We start from the raw sequence: 21,643 nt of genomic DNA on the forward strand, positions 1-21,643 counted from the left end.
CTGGTTTCGGTGAAATGCCATAGATTTCTTGGCGTTAATTTTGTATCTTGCTTCATTGTCAAATTCATTTATTAAGTCAATTCATTTTTTAAGGGAGTCTTTTGGGTTTTTTATGTACAATATCATGTCATCTGCAAATAAGGATAACTTTACTTCTTCTTTTCCAATTTGGATGTCTTTTATTTTCCGCTTCTTGTCTAATTGCAATGGCTATTAGTCTAATTGCAATGGCTATTAGTCTAATTGCTTCTTGTCTAATTGCAATGGCTATATAGTACTTACAGTACTATGTCAAACAGTGGTGGTGAGAGTGGGCATCCCTGTCTTGTTCCTGTTCTTAGAGGGAACGGTTTTAGATTTGCCCATTGAGTATGATGTTGGCTGTGGGTTTATAATATGTAGCTTTATTATGTTGAGGTATAAGCCTTGTATTCCCACCCTTGCTGAGAGTTTTTATCAGGAAAGGGTGTTGGATTTTATCAAATGCTTTTCTGCATCAAATGATATGACTGTATGATTTTTATCATTCAATTTGTTTATGTGATGTATCACGTTTATTGATTTGTGGATATTGCACCATCCTTGCATTCCTGGAATAAATCCTACTTGGTCATGGTGTATGATCTTTCTGATGTTCTGCTGGAGCCGATTTGCTAGAATTTTGTTGAGGATTTTGGCATCTATATTCATTCATGAGGGATATTGGCCTGTAATTCTCTTTCATTGAGTTGTATTTTTTGGTTTTGGTATTAGGGTGATTCTGGCTTCATAGAAGGAGTTTGGGAGTGTTCCTCCCACTTGAATTTTTTTGAATAGTCTGAGAAGGACAGGTTTAAGTTCTTCCTTGAATGTTTGGTAAAACTCTCCTGTGAAGACATCTGGCCCTGGGCTTTTGTTTGCTGGAAGCTTTTTGATGACTATTTCAATTTCTTCCCAAGTCACTGGTCTTTTGAGATTTTTAGACTCTTTCTGATTGAGTTTTGGAAGGTTGTATTTTTCTAGGAATATGTCCATTTCCTCCAGGTTGTTCAGTTTGTTGGAATAGAGTTGTTCATACTATTTTGTAACAATCCTTTGTATTTTGGCGGAGTCTGTTGCTATTTCACCTCTTTTGTTTCTGATTTTGTTTATTTGAGTCCTCTCTCTTTGAATAAAGAGAAAGGCTCATCAATCTTGTTTATCCTTTCAAAGAACTAGCTCTTGGTTTTGTTGATCCTATGTATTGTTTCTTTGGTCTCTATGTCGTTTATCTCCGCTCTGATTTTTATTATTTACTTCCTTCTGCTTACACTGGGCTTTTCTTGTTGCTCTGTTTCTAACTCTTTGAGTTGTAGAGTTAGATAATTTGTTACCATTTTTTTCCTGGGTTTGGGTTTTTTTTTGTTTGTTTGTTTGTTTTTTGCAATAGGCTTGTAGGGATATGAACTCTCTCAAAACTGCTTTTGCTGTGTCCCATAGATTTTAGATTGTTGTGTTTCATTTTCATTTGTTTCCAGAATGTTTTTAATTTCTTCCTTGATTTCTCTAGTAGCCCAGTCCTTGTTTAATAGCATGCTATTTAGTCTCCATGTGTTTGATTCCTTTGGATTATTTTTATTGTACTTAATTTCCAGTTTTATGCCACTATGATTTGAGAAGATGCTTGATATGATTTCTATCTTCTTGAATTTGAAGAGACTTTGCCCATGTCCCAACATGTGGTCTATCTTTGAAAATGACCCATGTGCACTTGAGAAGAATGTATATTCTGTGGCTTTGGGGTGGAATGTTCTGAAGATGTCGATTAATTCTATCTGGTCTAGTGAGTCATTTAGGATTGATAGTTCTTTGCTGATTTTTTGTTTAGATGATTTATCCAAAGGTGACAGTGGTGTATTAAAATCTCCTACTATGATTTTATTGCTATTAATCTCTCCCTTAATGTCCTCAGGCAGTTTTTTTTTAAAAATGTATTTGGGTGCATATATGTTTACCAGGGTTATTTCTTCTTATTGGGTTGCTCCCTTTAGTATTATGAAGTGGCCTTCATTATCTTTTGTTATGTTCTTCACTTTGAGATTTAGTTTGTCAGATATAAGTATTGCTACCCCAGCTTTTTTTCATTTCCATTCGCCTGGAATACTTTTTTCCATCCCTTCATCCTCAGTCTGTGTGCATCTTTTTTTCTGAAGTCGGTTTCTTGTAGACAGCAGATATATGGGTCTTGTTTTCTTATCCAATCTGTTACCCTATGTCTTTTGATTGGAGCATCTAATCCAGTTACATTTAAAGTTATTATTGATAGGTACTTATTTGACACCATTTTTATTCTATACACCTGTGTTTCTTCTTTGCTTTCTATTTCTTTATTTTTATAGTAGACCCTTTAGCATTACTTGCATTGCTGGTTTGGTGGTGATAAATTCCCTTAGTCTGTTTTTGTCTGTGAAGCTCCTGATTTCACCTTCAATTTTGATTGATAGCCTTGCTGGGTACAGTATTCTTGGATTCAGACCCTTCCTTTACATGAGTTTGTATATTTCATCCTTCTGGCCTGATGAGTTTCTGTGGAGAAATCAGTTGCTAGTCTGATGGGGGTTCCTTTATATGTAACTTTCTGTCTCTCTCTGGCTGCTTTTAAGATTCTTATTTTGTCATTGCTATTTGCCAGTTTATAATATGCTTTGGTGTCGGTCTCCTGAGGTTCATTTTGCTTGGGACTCTGCGAGAATCTTGGATTTGTGTGGGGTTTTTTCTTCTCTATCTCGGGAAATTTCCCGTCATTATTTCTTGAAATATGTTTTCCATGTCTTTCTCAGTTTCCTTTCCTTCTGGATCCCCCATTGTTCTAATATTGTTTTGTTTTGTATTGTCCCAAAGTTCCCTTAGGCTCTCCTCCTGCTTTTTAATTTTTTCCCCCCTGAAGCTGCTCTAATTGAATATTTTTCCCCATCTTGTCTTCTAGCTCACTGATGCAGTCCTCTGCTTCTTCTAGTCTTCTCTTGATGCTTTCTATTTAGTTCTTTACAGTAGCGATGTCATTTTTCATTTCTTCTTGGTTCTTCTTCATTTCCTCTTGGTTCTTACTCATATTGTCAAATTTGTTTTCCATTCTTTGTAGCCATCTTATGATCATTACTCTGAATTCTTGCTCTTGTAGGTTGCTTGCCTCTAACTCATTTATTTCCTTTTCTGGTGATGCCTGCTTTTCTTTCATACGGGGGCTGTTTCTTTGTCTCTTCATGATCTCTCTTTTTAGGATGTCTGGTTATGTAGTTCTTTCTCTCCTTTTCCCCATCCGGTGGGGCACTCCTTTGAGTCCAAGTGTTCGCACTGCTTGGGATCAGCATTCTGGGGGTCACAGCTATTTGGTGGTTGCTGCGGCTGTGGATATTCAGGCCTCTGACATGATCCAATTTTCCCTCCAAGATGGCGAGATTTCACCGTCCAAGCCTGTAGGTAGGGACCTAGCCCTGCCGTGGGTGCCTCCCTGTCAGGGGCACCCTGATCAGCAGCCCCACAGTTTCTTCTGGTGTTCAGCTGTCTCTTGGCTTGCTAATAAATATTCACAGCACGATCCTCAGCTGCTCTCTCTTTCTGCTTTGGGACAAGGCTCATAATCCTCTTATCTATTCTTACGCCATTTTTCTCTTTGCTGGTTTTTGTTCAATACCCCACTATCACCATTGGACAAATCCTCTAAAGTCTCCTACTATGATTGCATTGCTGTTAATCTCTCCTTTGAGTATCTTCCAGGAGTTTTATTATGTATTTGGGTGCTCCTGATTGGATGTGTGTGTTTACCAGAGTTATTTCTTCTTGTTGTATTGCTCCCTTTAGTATTATGAAGTGAAATTCATTATCTCTTATTATGTCCTTTATTTTTAGATCTAATATTTCATATATAATTGCTACCCAGCTTTTTTTTTTCATTTCCATTTGCCTTGAAAACCTTTTTCCATCCCTTCACCCACAGTTTGTGTGCATCTTTTTTTTTTTTTTTTTTTTTTTTTTCTGAGCTGGATTTCTTGTAGACAGCAGATTGATAGGTCTTGTTTTCTTATCCAGTGTTTTACCCTGTGTCTTTTGATTGGAGCATCTAATCCAGTTACATTTAAAGCTATTATTGATAGGTACTTCTTTGTCACCATTTTTATCTTTACCCCTTTAATCCTTCTTTGCTTCCAATTTCACTTTTTTGCAGATATCCTTTAGCATTCTTTAATTGCTGGTTTGGTGGTAATAAACTCCCTTAACCCTTTTTTATCTGTGAAGCTCCTGATTTCACCTTCAATTTTGATTGATAGCCTTGCTGGTACAGTATTCTTGGATTCAGACCCTTCCTTTGCATGACTTTGTATATTTCATTTCATCCCCTTCTGGGCTGATGAGTTTCTGTTGAGAAATCAGTTGTTGATGGGGGTTCCTTTATATGTAACTTTCTGTCTCTCTCTGGCCACTTTTAAGATTCTTACTTTGTGTTTGGTGTTTGCCAATTTAATTATAATATCCCTTGTCATCAGTCTTTTGTGGTTCATTTTGCTTGGGACTCTGTGACCTTCTTGTATTTGTGTGGGTTTTTCCTTCCCTATATCAGGGAAGTTTTCTGTCATTATTTCTTCAAACAGGTTTTCTATTCCTTGCTCAGTTTCCTTTCCTTCTAGAATGCCTATTATGTGAATGTTGTTTTGATTTGTGTTGTCCCAAAGTTCCCTTAGGCTCTCTTCTGGCTTCTTATTTATTTATTTATTTTCTAGAAGATTCTCTATTTGGGTATTTTTTTCCATTTGTATTCTAGCTCATTGATTCGTTCCCCTGCTTTTACTAGTCTATTCTTGAATTGAGTTCTTACAGCAGTGATGTCATTTGTAATTATGTAAGCTGCATTTGTTGTAGTAAATTGCTTTTGCTACATTCCAGAACTTTTTATATGTCCTATTCTCTTCTCATGTGTCTACATATTTTGATCTGATCTTTCACTTTTTCTTTTACCCAGTTGCTTTTCAGTAGCATGCTATTTAATCTCCATATATTTGTGGCAGCATTTTTTCTTTCCTTTTTGCAGTTGATTTCTAATTTTAAAGCATTGTAGTTGGAGAATATGCTTTGTGATTTCAATACTCTTAAATTCTTTTAAAAATATATTTTATTGATTTTGTACAGAGAGGAAAGGAGAGAGACAGAAAGTTAGAAACATCGATGAGAGAGAGTCATCGATCAGCTGCCCACAGGGGATATGCCCGCAACCAAGGTACATGCCCTTGACCAGAATCGAACCCGGGACCTTTCAGTCCCCAAGCCGACGCTCTATCCATTGAGCCAAACCGGTTTCAGCTTAATACTCTTAAATTTTTTGAAACTAGTTTCCAGTTCCAACATGTGGTCTATTTTTGAAAGTGTTCCATGTGTACTAAAGAAGAATGTATAATCTGGTATTCTGGGATGAAAGGCTCTGTAGTTGTCAATTATGTTCATTTGGTCTAAGGTGTCATTTAAGGCTGATATATTTTTAATTGATTTTTTTTGTTTGGATGATATATACCCATAACTGTCAATGGGTATTTACATCCCCATGTATGATTGTGTTTTAGTCAGTTTCTCTCTTTAGTTCTATTATAGTTGCTTTTATATGTTGGTGCCTCCTGATTGGTTGCATATATATTGAGAACTGTCTTATTTAATGTTCATTTTATCATAAAATGTCCATCTTTTTATATTGTTACCTTTGTATTCTCAAAATCTATTTTCTCTAATATAAATATGGCTATAGCTGCTTTTTTGTGGATGCTTTTTCTTGGAGAAGCTTTTTTTTTGGAGAAGCTTTTTTTCACCCTTCACTTTATGTCTATACTAGAGGCCCAGTGCAGGAATTCGTGCATGGGAGGGATCTGGCCAGCCCACCCCAATCGGGATCGATTGGGCTGGGCCAGCCAGTGGGAGGGTTGCAGGTTGTTGGTGGGCTGGCCCTGCCACTGATAGAGGTGGGAGCGATGGGGGGTGAGGCCATCTGGGGGGACAAGCCGCAGGCAGTTAGCCAGCCCCTGGTCAAACTCCTGGTTGAGAGGATAATTTGCATTTTAGCCTTTTATTATATAGGATTTTTCTTTGTAGCTTATATGTATCTCCTGAAGTCAGTATATGGTTGGGTTTTGATTTTTTGACCCAGTCTGTTACTCTGTTAATTGTTATTGCTGAATTTAGAATTTTTACATTTAGGGTGGTTATTATTGTATGAGGATTCTCTATAGACATTTTATCTTTTGTTTTTTGGTAACTCTGTCCCTCTGTTGTTTTTTCCTCTTATATTTTTGTCTGACATTTAAGATTGGTGATATTCTATAATTTTTCTATCTGTTTTCTTTTTTAGTATTTGCCTCAGTGTGTGTGTGTATGTGTGTGTGTGTTTACCATCAAATTTAAGTAAAAGCAAGTTTCATATAAATAACAGATCTTTTTCTTCTGAATGCCTCTAATCTCCACATTCTTTTGCAAATTCAAACCTTTACCTTCTCCCCTTTGTTTTTCTTGTCACAAATTATCCAAATTATGCTGTGAGTTCACTTAAAAAAAAAAGATATTTTATTGATTTTTTACAGAGAGGAAGAGAGAGGGACAGAGAGCTAGAAACATCAATGAGAGAGCATCATCGATCAGCTGCCTCCCGCACACTCCCCACCGGGGATGTGCCGGCAACCAAGGTACATGCCCTTGACCGGAATCGGGCCTGGGACCCTTCAGTCCGCAGGCCGACACTCTATCCACTGAGCCAAACCGGTTTCATCTGTGAGTTCACTTTTGAAGTTAAGTAGCTATGGTCTTCTTTTTTGATGTTACCTTTGTAAACTTTTATGTGATATTTAAGTTTGTAGAAATTTGTTCTTAAAAATTGGGGGAGGGGGGGTTATAATACCCTGCTTCTATCTACTTATTGGTTAGTTTATTCATAGTTTTGTGCCCTTCTGTTTTATGTTTGAGTAGAGTAACTCATTGAGTATTTCCTGCAATGGAGGTCTTCTGGTGGTAAATTCCCTTAGCTTTAATATATCTGGAAAAGTATATATTTTTTTCATATTTAAATGATAACTTTGCTAGACATATTATTCTTAGCTGGTAATTCCTTTCTTTCAGTAGTTTGAATGTTTGATTCCTCTGCCTCTTGGCTTGTAGGGTTTCTGATGAGAAATCCAATATAATATAATGGTATTTCCTTTATGGTTTACTGTTTTTTTCTACTCTGGCTGTCTTGAGAATTCTTTTTCTGTGTTTTTGACAGCTTTAACATACTGTACCTTGGCGAATACCTTTTTCTTAATATATATATTTATTGATTTCAGAGAGGAAGAGGGAGTGAGAGAACATTTAGATGAGAGAATACCTTTGATTAACTGTCTCATGCACACCCTACTGGGGATTGAACCTGCAACCTGGCCATGTGCCCTGACTGAAAATCAAACCAGGACCTCCTCATTCATAGGTTGATGTTCAGCCACTGAGCTACATCAGTCAGGCAGAGAGGATCTTTTTTTTTGATTGAGATAATGAGGTGTTTTTTTTTTTTAGGTCTTGGATTTGAGGATATGAAGTTTGGGAAGTTGTCATCAATTTATTTGAGTAGGCCCTCTGTACCTTTCTCCCCACCTTTTTCTGCTGCTATGCCTATTATTCTTACATTGCTTTTTCTGATGGAGTCAGATCTTGTAATGTTCTTTTATTTTTCTCTCTCAAGTCTCTCTCTTCTTTCCTCTGTGTGATTTCTGGATTTCTATCTTTGATATCTCTTTCTGGTCATCTTTGATTCTTTAGCTCGCTAGTTCATTATTTATCTCTTTTACTGAGTTTGTCATCTTCAGAATTTCTATTTGGTTGTTTTTAAAAGTTTCATTCTTTTTGGCAAAGGACTTATTTTCATAGATTTTATTTCTGAGTTCATTAAACTGCCTATCTGTGTTTTCTTGAATCTCATTGAATATTTTCAGAACTGCAATCTTGAATTCTCTGTCATTTAAATGACAAATTTCCATTTCTTGAAGTTTATTTTATGGAGATTTTTAATTTTCTTCCTGAGCTGCCTCATTATTTTGATTATTCATGGTATTTATGGATTCTTTTTATGTCTAGATTCTGTGTATGAATGACACTTCTGATAAGAAATCTTTTTATTGTTTTCTATGAGATGGTGCTGAAGCACAATTTTTTATTTTTCTTGCACTGTTGGACATTTTAGGTCTCTGTAGGGGTAGTGAAAGATGTCTTCCATTCCCCGAGAAAGTTGACATCTCCTCTGTGATCAGGTCACCCTGGTCTCAGTGCACCAACCTTCCAGGAATGTGGTTAGAGGTTGGGTTTCAAATCTGTGAAAATCTAGTGCTGTCAGTGCATCCATGATGGGTGGTGGTAGAGTTAGTTGGTAAGGGTGGCCAGTGCCTTTGCTGTTTTGTTCATTTAGTAATGGTAACTAGCACATCTCAGTGGCTTCTTTTGTGTCTCCACCTAACCCTGGGATTAGTCACAGTGTGCCTGAAACTCATGGAAAAAAATATTTTTGTAGTTTATTGTCTCAGGTTTGTAGATAATCATTCTGGGATTTGCTACTAGCTCAGGGTAGGTGAAGGGTGGTGAGCTCTGGGAAGATGAGGAGAGGTAAGCCTGGCTTTGTGGCTTTGTTTTTCTCTCTGGAATGGTGATTGTCAGACAACCATGGCTGCACCTATTGTCCAGGTTAATCAGTTCAGCTGTAGTGTGTACTGACTGCTCCTGCAAGAATGCTCACTGTATTTCTCTTCTTTCCCTGACTGAAGAGAGTGCCAGTGGCAATCTGATTACTTCCATCTTTGTGCCAAGATGCACAGTTAGCTTTAGGCTCTGAGCTTAGGGTTGTGTCCCTGGCACCATCTTAATTTTTTTCCTTTCCCACCTTCTTGGTTTGTTCCCACTTGCACACCTTCAAATGTTTCCATGCACAGTCTCTCAGACAGGTTTGTGTGTTAAGCAGGGAATCCTTTGTTGAATTGTAGTTGAACAAACAATTTTCTTATTTTTAAAATTAATTTTGTAAATTACAGTGATCATTTTTTCAATGGCAAACTAACTCTGTAAGCCTAGTTGGGAGGGACTCACTTGGATACTTTTTTCTTCCAGAGAGTTAATACATTAACTTATAATAAGGTATTTATTAGACTAGTTTCCTGCTGCACAGATTTGTGCATATTGAAAGGAAATGAATTAGAATATTTTAATATCACTATTTGCCATTTCTCTATAATACAAGTGTTAACTAAGTTCACGATTGACAATGACAGATTGAAACACATGCATGCAATTGGCACCAGCTTTATATGTATTGTGCATGTGTAAGTCAACTTAGCCTTTTATATACACTGAGTGACCAGATTATTATGATCTTTGAATGCATAATAATCTGGCCACTCAGTGTATATCCTATATAGTAAAAGGCTAATATGCAAATTGTCCAAATTGTCCCCTTGACCAGGAGTTCGACCAACAGGCAGACTGGCCAACTGCCCATGTCCCCTCCCCCTGGCCAGGCTGGCTGGATCCCACCCATGCACAAATTCATGCATCAGGCCTCTAACATACTCCCACTGAGACCCAGATTTCATTCTTGTCTGTTTTTTCTCAATCCTTCACAGCCCCCACTCATGTTCACACTTGGCCATGCCGCATAACCTGTTTAGAAGTTATGAAAGCTGATATGAGGCCCAATGTGGTATAAAACCATGAAAGGTCTTGAGATATTCTTTTTTTTTTTTTTTTTTTTTTTAAACAATTAACCCTTAATTTGTATTTAGAACATTATATGGGAAAAGGACACTGTGTTTGGGAACTTTCAGTGGTCCACTAATGATGCAGTAATTTCATTGGGAAAAAAAATCCCTCCAAACACAAAAGCATAAGATAAATCAGATGTGTGTCTTGGTCAAATGTTTGTAGACAGCTGCCCTGAAAACAAAATGATAAACATAAATACACAATTTGTTTACTAAGCATAAAATATTGCACAAGAGCAGTTTTGTCTGAAGAAATTTAAATTTTCCATAGTTCAGAACTTCAAAATGGTTCCCACATATAGATATAATTACATTTTCTACACAAGAAACATTAAGATTCAGTAATACTGCTAGAACCTTATTTTTCACATTAACCATATTCCAATCTACTTTATGGCAAAAGTTAGTCAGTGGTGATGGTTTGGCAAAGATCAAAAGGCAGATAAGATTGAAAAAAAATATATATATGTACATATGAAACAGATATGTCCCCCAAAACCCTTAATCATATAACTGATCCCTTAAAAAAATCCACAGTCTAGTTCACAGTGACGGTCAGACAGTGGTTGAGTATGATTCTCTCTTTCCTGGGAGCCGTTCCTTCTGATCCACTTGACTGCCCTCTCTGGTCTCCATCACACTGTCTTCTGTTTCACTTTCACTGCCATCTGCCACAGTGGGGGCTTCAGACCTCTCGCCAGATTTTCTGTGCAAAGGAAAACCAATGCCACTCTCCCGTAAGGAATTGTCTATGAGATCTTCATCAGAGGAATGGGATGATTCGTCATCTCCTATTAAGTGGTTGACGATGTGGATTCCATCAAAAGGGGGTTGGCCCAAGAAGCCCCTCTGGCCTTTTAGGCACCTGAGCTCATGATTCAGCTCTGCTATCTGATCTTTCAGTTCCCTAATATACTGGTTAGAATCAGACTTGTTAAGCTGTCCTTGAAGCTTTCCTTCTTCTTTCTGGATTTCAAGCTCAGCGATGTGCTGCTGCAGTTCAGCCACAGCAGCTATGCTGTCTGCTTCCCGCAGTCTCACGGCCATCACTTCTTCCTTGTTCTTGCATTCAATCTCTGCTTGTTTGCATTTTGCTTCACTTAACTGAGTAAGCAGTCCTTTGTTCTGCGCAGAAAGATACTGCACCTTCTCCTGAAGACTGGTCACCTCTTGTTCTGCTCTTCGAAGATGGTTACTATTGATCTGGTTCTGTGTTTCCATTTCCATCATCCTTTGTTTTATTTCTCTTATTTCTGCCTGTGTTTCTGCTTCTCTACGTCGAATGATCATCAATTCATCTTGTAATTCATTCACAGCATTTTTCTTAGGTGGGTCTTTCCATCTCCCAGAAGTACGAGCTAAGTGGCGCTGCCAGTGCTCCTCTAAATCTCTGACTTGTTGTCTAAGTTCTTTCAAACCCATAATAGCTTCTGCTTCTCTCAGTTTCACAGCAATGAGTTCTTCCTGAAGCCTTGCAATGTTATTCTCATCAGGAAAGGAGTTGTTTCTCTTCTCCATATCCAGGACTTTATCCTGCATCTCCTTTAGTGCACGGTGAGCCTCAGCCTCCCTCAGACGGGCCTGAACCAATTCCTTCTCTAGCTGTAGCACAAAGTCTTCATTGTAGCTGGAACTGCATTTATGTTTTTCTAATGTTTCAATGCGTTGTTTTAAAAGCCTATTTTCTGTACGTAACCTTTTAATTTCAACTTGCTCTTCCATTTCTTTAGTTTTTATTGTAGTGTATTCCTTTTCAAGCTTTTTCATTTTTTTTGAGTTATATTTGACTTGGTAAGCTGCCTGGATTAATTTGTCTGGACCTCCATCAAACTGATGTGGAATGACCTTCTGAAAGTGTTGTAACATCCCTTCCATGTCGAGTTGCATCAATTCTGCCTGATTCATTTGAAGAAGTGCTAATCCTACTCGAAACACTATCTCTAAACCCTCAGACATAAAGATATCAAATATCCTTGTTGCAATTGGTAGCGGAAAAGTCGTAAGAAAGATAGTCAGAAACCAGGATGATGCATACATTGAGGTATGAAAACTCTGAGACTGAAAATGTACAAAGAGCTCTGGAAGATGTTCCTGTATCATGCATTCAAACTGGTACATACAAAGGCCCAATTCTGCCATACTTGGTTTAAAAAGTTCACGAAGTCTATAATCTTGCATTCATTTAACAAATACACAGAAGGCTTCTTCTTCTGGCATCTGCATAAGCAGCAATCCAACTATAAAAGCACTTCCTTGACAGTAACCAACCTCACGATCCACTAGAGAATATGCCTTCATTATGTTAAATAAAACCTCCTGTCCAAAGCTATCTTTTTCCTTAAAAAAATTGTGTTCGGGATAAGTTCTAGCAATGTCCCTCCGGATCAATTTTTCACAAGGTGAAGTCATTTTCAGGAGTTCCGCATACTGATCCTTGATTGGCATATTTTGTGCACTGCATAAAAGTTGCCAAACTATTGCTCTAAAATGGTGCGGTATCCCTTTACGAACAAGTTCCTTAATGTGTTTTTCCTTCTTTTTGTGCACATCTTCCCATTCATTAACAAGTCTTCCCCAAAGTATCCAAGAATCTTCTTTAAGGTGGCTAAGGTTGCTGGAGGCTGATGAACTTGACACAAGGGAGGAGCCACTGTTTCTTCTTGACCCATTTACAGATTTCAAAGACTTACTATCCGTCTCTAACAATCTATTTTGTTCCTCAAGTTTAGCCAGGAGTTCTAAGTCATCTGGACTCAGCTGTGACGGGGAAGATGGTGAAAGGGCTGGCGTTGATAATGTGGTAGATGAGGATGTAGTGTGTAATGAAGTAGATGGACTTGCCACCTGACTGGCCATCTGATTGACTGTGTATGATACGGTGTTCTTCACCCATGAGAGAGTAGAACTCAGCTTTTCTGCAACCTTGTCTGTCGCCACCGACAATTTCTCTTGATCTTGGTGCAGCACTGGGATTTCTTTCTTTTCAGCAAAGAAAGGAGCTTATTCTTCTACCCCTGTATTCCCCCAGAGAAAAGCCATCTTGGAAACGTTGGGTGGACTCGGCGGTAAACATTAACTTCTCATCCAGCCGGCAGCCGCGCCGCCGCCTTCCCCGCGCCTCGGCCCTGCTCCGCGCTCTGCAGGCCGCCCTCCTGCCTGGCCTGGGGCGCCGGCGCGCTCCCGAGCTCAGGGGCGCCTCCGGCCGCCACGCGCCCCTCCCGCCGCCGCCGCCGCCTCCGCGACGCGACCCCGAGCCGCCAGCCCGCCTGGCTGCCTGGCTGCCTGGCTGCCTGGCTGCCCCGCTGCCTGCGGGCGCGTGGTCTGCTCCGGTCCGGCCCGGCCCGGCCGCGTCTGGAACGCCCAGGGCGCAGGCGCGGCGGGGCCTTAAAGGGCCCGGCCGCCTACCCCGCAGAAAGGGTCCGAGCCGGGCTCTTGAGATATTCTTGATGACAAAAGACAACTATCTATTTTAAGAGTTTTACTTGAGCTCTTAATTATAATATTCATAATGCCATAATTAAGTGATATTTATAATGCATATTATTATGCATTCAGAAATCATATTAGTCTGACCACTCAGTGTGTATAGATAAACTTGTTTAATAAGACTTGCTTTCTGATTTAACTAAACTTTTTCCAGCCCAGTGAAGCACCTCAACTTTTCTTTCAGGTAATAATCTGCAACACAGCAGTAAACATTACTATGAAGCAGATTATTATTGTAGATTAGGCAGGAAGTACAAAAGGTAAAATAATTAACTGTAGCAGTGTTTGACTATATTCTGCTCAGTGAGAAAACCTGAAGTCATTTTCAAGTTTCACCATTTTTTCTTTTGAATCAGGTTAAATTTCTAAACTTTCTAAATCTCTGTGTCTTGCTAATGAAAAGAATAATAAATGCATAATAATCTGGCCACTCAAATTATTATGAAAAGAAAATAGGATTCTACTGAGTCTCCTATCTACCTACTCCATAATTCTATAAGGATCAAATGTTTACTACTTCATACATCTATAAGGATCAAACGAGGCACAGGGAAATGCTTCCATACATTATTTTGAACTGTAAAATGTTTGCACCTGGCTATAAAGCAAATTGGATTCCTGGGCTGAAGAAACTCTAAAGAGGCTAGTTGCTAGGGAGAGGAAGCTGGGCTTTGCTATGTGACATCATTACCCAGAACCCACAGCAACTATTACTGGGCTGGGCTGGGCTGTGGGCTGCATTTTTCACCATGGAGTCTTGGCAGCATTGGCTGTGATTTGGTGGGGTGTCACTCCAGGGTGGTGGCGGGGCTTGTGTCCCACTTGGGGAAAGCGGAGTTTTAGTTTGTCAGGGCCAGGTCTGTGGTGCTGTTTATTTTTAAATGGCCAGTGTGCATCGTAGCAGCTCCTGCACTGAGCATGTGCCCCATAGTGGTCAGTGGGCATCATTGCTACCAGTCAGAGGAAAGGCTGGACACTTAGCCTTTTATATATATAGATCAATACCCAGAACGTTCTTGAAAGCAGGGTTTAGACTGATTTCTGGCACTAGAAGCTAAGGTGGAGTCAAGATATAAGTGCCTTGCAGGTCTGTTTTATTTAACAGAGTTCTCACAGCACCTATTGTAAGTGCTCACTGAGTGCTATTTTTCATAAGATGCGCAAGACTATGAAAGTGAATTTTGTTCAAAGCCAAAGCTGTTCTATTAAAGTAAACTTTGTGTCTATAATTTTTTGAAAAATTGAACATTGTCTGATAGTCCTTTATTCCTCACACCACACACACTCCATACTTTTTTTGTCCCTTAACTTATTAAATGATTTCATATGTATAAGGGTCACTGAATTACCATAATGTGCATTAAAAATAGTTTGTTTTTAACATTTGTTCTAATATCCCTAATGAGTTCTGGTTAATAGAATGTTAAAAAAAAAATCTGGTTTTAAAACTTGTCCAGTAAGTTTCTTGTAATAATTATTCAGAGTCTCTTCTATATTCCTGTCCACTCTTAAGGTGGTGTCAAATATATGGAAGATCTTTATGGCTTTGTGTGGAAGCGGGTATACCCTACAATTTTCCATGGATGCAGGCTAGCTGCTATCCACTGAATATGGTTTAGCTGGCTTCTTTTTCTGGACATTCGGTAGCTGGTGAATTTGTGGTATGTTTCTCAACTCAGTTATGGTCCAAGACCTTCCTTTCAACTTGCCATCTTTGGATATTGCTGTCTCCATAGATTTTTCTGAGTCTCCGTCACATACTCCAAAGAGTTCCTGTCTTCCTCCTACCACATAGAACATGTGGTCATTTTGTTTTTTTCAAAGGCCCTATAACTCCCTGTTCAGGATGTTTGCTACATGGGAACTAAAGGCTACACAAAATCCTTCTTCCGATGCACTAGGGAGTTCTGAGTACACAGTTAATTGCATATCTCCCTAACTCCAGGGCCTCTCTTCTCTATCCCAGGTCTCCAGGGGAAAGAAGAGAGTGTTCCCCTGCCATCTTACTCTCTGCCTTTCCCCCTCAATAAAGCTAAGTTGAAGAAAGGGTATGAGGATTAAGGAAACAGACATTAAAGAGCATTTCATTACTAGTATTCTGGTTACACATGTGTGGAGAGCGGAGAGTGGCTACAGTGTTTGGATAGGTTCAAACCTCGAGCTAATGAGAGGGCACAGTCTTCTCACGGCCACATAAAAGTCCAAGCTTGGGGGGCAGAGCCCTTCCAGCACAATTATAGCCAACAACTATGGTTGTAAGTTTGAACCTAGGGTCTGAACCATGGCCCCACGTGCCTAAGTGATATGGGCTGTAAGTAAACAAGGCTTGATCAGGTGCATGTAATTGAGTAGGATGGAAACCCATGAGAATGTTGTAAACATCTTGACCATGTTCTTACTTTGCCTCTTGACATCTGGCTATAAAAGAAAGACATGGTTGGCCAAGAGGGACTAGAGTTGGTTCATAAGCTACTTCAGGGTCTACAGCTGGGACTAAGGTCTATATATCTACTATCCAATATATGGAAACTCGAGACTCCTCCAGACACCTTTGATATATGGTGCTGGATTCCTAAGCTTCCACAAAGGCACTTTTATGCATGGCTGGGTGGAAAATTGTAATTATGGAAGAGGGGGAAGCAAATGACGGATGTCTTATTCAACCACAATTGCCTTTGGTTTCTTAAACCTGTTTATTTCAAAGTCTTGTTCCTCAACAGAAAAGAGTTCCCCCAAAAAATTATTTATTTAGTCCCACAGCCTACTCTGAAACCTTAGTGTCTGTGAATGCTTATGTTCATAAGATACTTTTAGGATCTAGAAATAAATTTTTAGGAACAGTGATTATGAGTTAGCTCCTGGTGATTTCTTTTTATCTCACCCATCTCTCATAGAAATTCCTGAAGGAGCAGAAAATATGGAAAAATTTCTTTGTTCTAGTGCTGTTGAAGTTTTTATCTGTTTATAGTCCTTTGGGCACTTCAGTTTTGACTAGGAAAAATACATTATATTTTTAATATTTAAATCACTTTGCTTTTAAGAAATTTGTCAATCAGCATCTCATTTCTGAAACTTATTCTAAAGCTTTCCTGATAACGCCTTTTATCTTAATTGTGCTTATAATTCTAGTTCAGAACATTAGATAAACTTTATTAGTGCATTTTTTCTTTGGTGGTATTTGTATGATTCTGTCTGTAGCCCTCTTTTTTAAAAAAATGAATCTTTATTGTTCAGATTATTACAATTGTTTCTCCTCCCCCCAAAAAGCTCCCCCCACATGCTCCCCATTCCATCCTCTGTCCTTATCCCACCCCCCACTGACCTCATCCATAGGTGTATGATTTTTGTCCAGTCTCTTCCCCTACCCTCCACACAGACACCCCTTCCCCCCTGAGAATTATCAACCATCTCCCATTCTATGCCCCTGATTCTATTATATTCACCAGTTTATTCTGTTCCTCAGATTTTTAATTCACTTAACTTTTAGATTCACTTGTTGATAGATATGTATTTGTTGTTCATAATTGTTATCTTTACTTTTTTCTTCTTTTTCCTCTTTTTAAAGAACACCTTTTAGCATTTCATAAAATACTGGTTTGGTGGTGATATACTCCTTCAGCTTTTTCTGATCTGTGAAGCTTTTTATCTGCCCTTCAATTTGAATGATAATTTTGATGGGTAGAGCAATCTTGGTTGTAGGTTCTTACTATTCATCACTTGGAATATTTCTTGCCACTCCCTTCTGGCCTGCATAGTTTCTGTTGAGAAATCAGCTGATAATCGTATGGGTGCTCCCTTATAGGAAACTGTTTTTAATCTTGCTGCCCAGGGCGCCGCGCTGGACTGCTTCGAGGTGACGCTCAAATGCGAGGAGGCGGAGGACGAGGACGAGGCCGTGGTGGTGGCCGTGATCCCGCGGCCCGAGCCGATGCTGCGAGTGGCTCAGCAGGAGAAGACCCCGCCGCCCAGGCCCTGCCTGCTGGATGCGGGCGGCGGTGGCTGTGAGGAGCCCAGGCTGCAGATGACGTGGGAGCAGGAGTTCCTGGTGGGGAGCAGCCCGGAAGGCAGCGGGCGGGCGCTGTGCATGGTGTGCGGGGCTGAGATCCCGTTCCCCTCGGCGGACACGGCGCCCGCGCACATCCTGGAGCAGCACCCTCACACACTGGACCTGAGCCCTTCGGAGAAGAGCAACATCCTGGAGGCCTGGAGCGAGGGCGTGGCCCTTTTGCAAGACGTCAGCACTGAGCAGCCATCCCACCCGACTCAGACTTGGCCCAGGATGTCAGTGCAGACCCGGACCCTGCCCCGGACCCTGCCGGATTCTTTCTTTGCCTTTTGTCCCTGGCATTTTAATTAAGATGTGTCTTGGTGTGGTCCTCTTTGGATTCCTTTTGTTTGGGGTTCTGAGCACTTCCTGGACTTGTAAGTCTATTTCTTTCATCAGGTGGGGGAAATTTTCTGTCATTATTTCTTCAAATAGGTTTTCAGTGTTTTTCTCTCTCTCCTTTTGGCACCCCCATAATTCTGATGTTGGTACGCTTGAAGTTGTCCCTAAGGTTTCTTACACTATCTTCAACTTTCTGGATTCTCTTCTCTTCTTGCTTTTCCAGAAGAGTGTCCTTTGTCTCTTTGTATTCCAAATCTTTGATTCTCTCGTTCCTCTAGTCTGCTGTTGGATTTCTGCATAATATATATTATTTTATTTTATTTTTTATTTTTATTTTTTATTTTTATTTTTATTTTTTGGCACTTGACAAACATTTATTGAGCACCTACTATGTGCCAGGCCCTATGCAGGGCTCTAAGGAAACAAAGTCACTGCAAACTAGCCCCTGCCCCGAAGGGGCTCACAGCCTAGTGGGTCAAACCACGAATCACGTCAACAGTGGTGAAGGTGCACTCAGCTCCACGATTCTACAAAGAGCTCGTATCTACGTTTTCTCGATTGCGAACATCCAGCAACACAGCCACGTTGTGTAAAAGCACATCGGCATAATGTAAACAGTCACATGAGTGAAAGGATGAAGAGGAATCAACTGCAATAATTCACATCCCGGCTTCAGAACCTGATTTCCAGCATCATTCCTTCCTTCCTGCTCCCACAGCCCTGTTGCCCTGGGGATGTCTGGACCAATCCTGCAGGCGGCTGACCGCCGGGGACTCCTCCTTCCACGCGGATGACCTGGAGATCCAGCGTCCCGTGAAGGCCGGAAGGGGGACCTGGAGAGGGGCTCTCCAGCGGGGGGAGGCCTCCTTCGGCCGCCGGCCCCGCCCCGGGGCCCTTGCCGCCCGCGGCCCTCAGCTGGGTGTGGGAGAAGAGCTGCAGGACGAAGCCGGGAGGGAAGCTGCCGTCGGTGAAGTGTCGGACCTCGGGGGGCGCTGTGAAAGCCTCTGTGGGTGAGTCAGGCGACAAGGGGTCTGAGTCCGGGTCTGGGTCTGGGTTTTTGGTCACGGATCTGCTTCTCTTCTTTCTGGCTGGCTCTTCCTCAGGGGGCTCCTTCCACCTCTGACTCCGAGACTTCTTACTTACTGGCTCTGTGGCAGGGGCGACTGGAAGCTCAAGCGGGCGGAGTCACCGGGGCCGGGTCCTTCTCGGGAGGACGGTGCTGTCCTCCGAGTCGAGGAGAACGACAATCTCTGCTGGCACTCGGGCAGGGTCCGGGGCAGGATCCGGGTCTGCACTGACATCCTGGGCCGAGTCTGAGTCGGGTGGGGATGGCTGCTCAGCGCTGACGTCTTGCAAAAGGGCCACGCCCTCGCTCCAGGCCTCCAGGATGTTGCTCTTCTCCGAAGGGCTCAGGTCCAGGGTGTGAGGGTGCTGCTCCAGGATGTGCGCGGGCGCCGTGTCCGCCGAGGGGAACGGGATCTCAGCCCCGCACACCATGCACAGCGCCCGCCCGCTGCCTTCCGGGCTGCTCCCCACCAGGAACTCCTGCTCCCACGTCATCTGCAGCCTGGGCTCCTCACAGCCACCGCCGCCCGCATCCAGCAGGCAGGGCCTGGGCGGCGGGGTCTTCTCCTGCTGAGCCACTCGCAGCATCGGCTCGGGCCGCGGGATCACGGCCACCACCACGGCCTCGTCCTCGTCCTCGTCCTCCGCCTCCTCACATTTGAGCGTCACCTCGAAGCAGTCCAGCGCGGCACCCTCGGCCTTGAGCGCCATGGCGCGGCCGGGCTCCGCAGGACCGGCCCGCCGCCCCTCCTGGTCGCCGCTGGGCCCGCGCTGGCCGCCGGGCCTCCCCGCGACCAGGAGCGAAGGGACCCCGGCGGGGAGGGCTCAATCCCTGCATAATATTTTTTTTAAATTTCAGTCAGTGTATGTTTAATTTCTAGTTGGTTTAATTTCTTTTTCATATCCTCAAGGAATATGAAAGTTATCAGCTTTTTCTAGGAAATTCTTGAAAAACCTGATAACCGTGGTTTTGAACTATATTCAGTCTTTTGTTTTCCTCCATTTATTTTGTTTGAGATGTTTCATTTTCTCTGCATTTTCGCTGCTTCCCTGAGTTGGTAGGGTTGCTGGAAACCAAATCAGTTTCACTGAAAAAGAGATGTTGACAGGAAGCCAGGAAGGCTGGTCAACAACCTTAATTGCTCTAACTTTTAGTTGAGATATTGTTAGCTGAAGCAGAATCTACCTTGTCCGTGAAAGTTTGTTATTTCCTGCCTAAGGGCTATATGTAAATTTCTATTTATGTTGCTTAAGATGTTTTCCCCAAAGCCTCAATAAAAGGGGATGGCAGGGCCAGAGCAGGAGTAGTTCTCCCACTAGAGTTGGACTACCGCCTGGCCCCCCAAATCGCCAAATTGAATTTCTTCAAGTCTTTTCATTTGTGTGCGGCCCTTCTCCAGAAGCTGAACCCTGAATTGGAACTCTTTCTACGCGGGCCGTGAAAGAGAGTCCTATATCTGGCGCCTTCAACGCGGGACTTCTGGAGGAGAAGGTATTTTTCGCCTAGAGCGAAGGAGGAAAAATACACCTAGAAAAGGTGTGGAAGATTCACCAGGAAATAGGTGAGGGAAATTCACCGCACTCAAAGCCCACGGCCAGCTGCAGAGTCGCGAACTGTAAGTAGGGTAGGAACGTCCTTTTTAACCAGGCTAATGGGGAAGAATTAGGTTATAAATTTAAAGTAAACTTTATTATAGATTTTTGGTTTGTAAACTTAAAGAATGTGGTTTCTTGTTCAAATTAAAATCTTAGTTTGTATTTGGAATTTAAAATCTGTAATTAGAAATGAGACTCCACCATTGGAACCGCCTCTGGTGCGGAGAAATTCAAAGGTGACAGGAGAGGGCAGAGCCATCTGCTCTCCGAAAATGAGATTACTGAATGCTTTGTTTAAAAATTATAAAAGAACCTGCAAACTAGGTGTTATCTTGGCCAAATTGGGTGATAGTTATTACTTCAGAAAGCAAAAGAGAAAGAAAAAATTTTTGAGATCTGTCTTTATCTTTTAAGCATGAAAAAATGTGTGGACAGATCTGTTGAAACTTCTCCCAAAGTAAGCTTGATGTGGGGGAAGGAAAGAGACACAAGGCAATCCTATAAGGAAGACCACTCTCCCAGTAAGCTAAGGAATGTGGTAACTTGCATTTGAATGGCTACAAACTTCCTCCAAATTCCTGTGGCAAAATTTTTGTGGAAGTTTGCTTAATTATAAAAATAAAGTTTAAATTTGCCTCATAAAAAATCTAGAGGACAGAATGGAAGTCTTAATTGATTATGTTTTGTATTTTTCTTAGAAATGTAAAGTGTCATTAATCTAGGACATGCAATATATATTTGATTTGCCAGCTTTAAAAGTTCAAAGTGCAAATTAAATTGGGAGAAATTATATAGTTGTAATTAAAATACCTGTTTTTGAGAAAATAAAAAGTGTTTTCTCTAATAATTAGGAATTAAAAATAAGTTGCTTATTATTGGTCTAATTAAAAAAGAGGATTAATTCTGTGATCTCAACCAAATATTTTCTATGCAAAAACTAGTCTAAATTTAACTGATATCTTAAGATAATAATAAAAGGTATTATAATATTTAAATCACATATGGATATAGATATTTGTTTGATGGGTTTTTCCATGTTAAAATTTCAAGGCCTTAACAGAGATGATTCTTGGAAAGCTCCAAGGGCCCGGAGAAATACAAGAAATTTATTCTCTTCTTAAATGATTTAAAACAGATTTAATAAACTTGAAATTGCATGGAAAGCCTTATCAAATAAAAATTAATAAATATAAATATTTTAGAAGGTTTATAGGCATGTATTGATTGTTACTGGCAAAGGAAAGCAGTTAACTTTCCTGTTGCATGGTGAAGATGATGGTACAGACGCCTGACACCTGAGAATGTCTTTCTTGCCATGTTAGCAGTAATCATCTGTACGGTA

At 40.9% G+C, this 21,643-nt stretch overlaps 2 protein-coding genes across 2 annotated transcripts; both read right to left on the reverse strand.

The window, feature by feature from the left end:
* Positions 1–856: 856 nt before the first annotated feature.
* On the reverse strand, positions 857–12,975 carry LOC118702389 (ecotropic viral integration site 5 protein homolog). The gene is given in 2 exon segments (XM_036408249.2): positions 857–866; positions 9,765–12,975. A coding segment is annotated over 1 exon segment (2,301 nt). The 5' UTR covers positions 12,624–12,975; the 3' UTR covers positions 857–866; positions 9,765–10,322.
* Positions 12,976–18,005: 5,030 nt separating this feature from the next.
* LOC118702265 (spindlin interactor and repressor of chromatin-binding protein-like) lies at positions 18,006–19,446 on the reverse strand. The gene is given in 2 exon segments (XM_036408006.2): positions 18,006–18,420; positions 18,422–19,446. Coding segments are annotated over 2 exon segments (1,083 nt in total). The 5' UTR covers positions 19,417–19,446; the 3' UTR covers positions 18,006–18,332.
* Positions 19,447–21,643: the final 2,197 nt, after the last annotated feature.

Source organism: Pipistrellus kuhlii, unplaced genomic scaffold (genome assembly GCF_014108245.1).
Source record: "Pipistrellus kuhlii isolate mPipKuh1 unplaced genomic scaffold, mPipKuh1.p scaffold_m20_p_38, whole genome shotgun sequence".
NCBI classification, from domain to species: Eukaryota; Metazoa; Chordata; class Mammalia; order Chiroptera; family Vespertilionidae; genus Pipistrellus; species Pipistrellus kuhlii.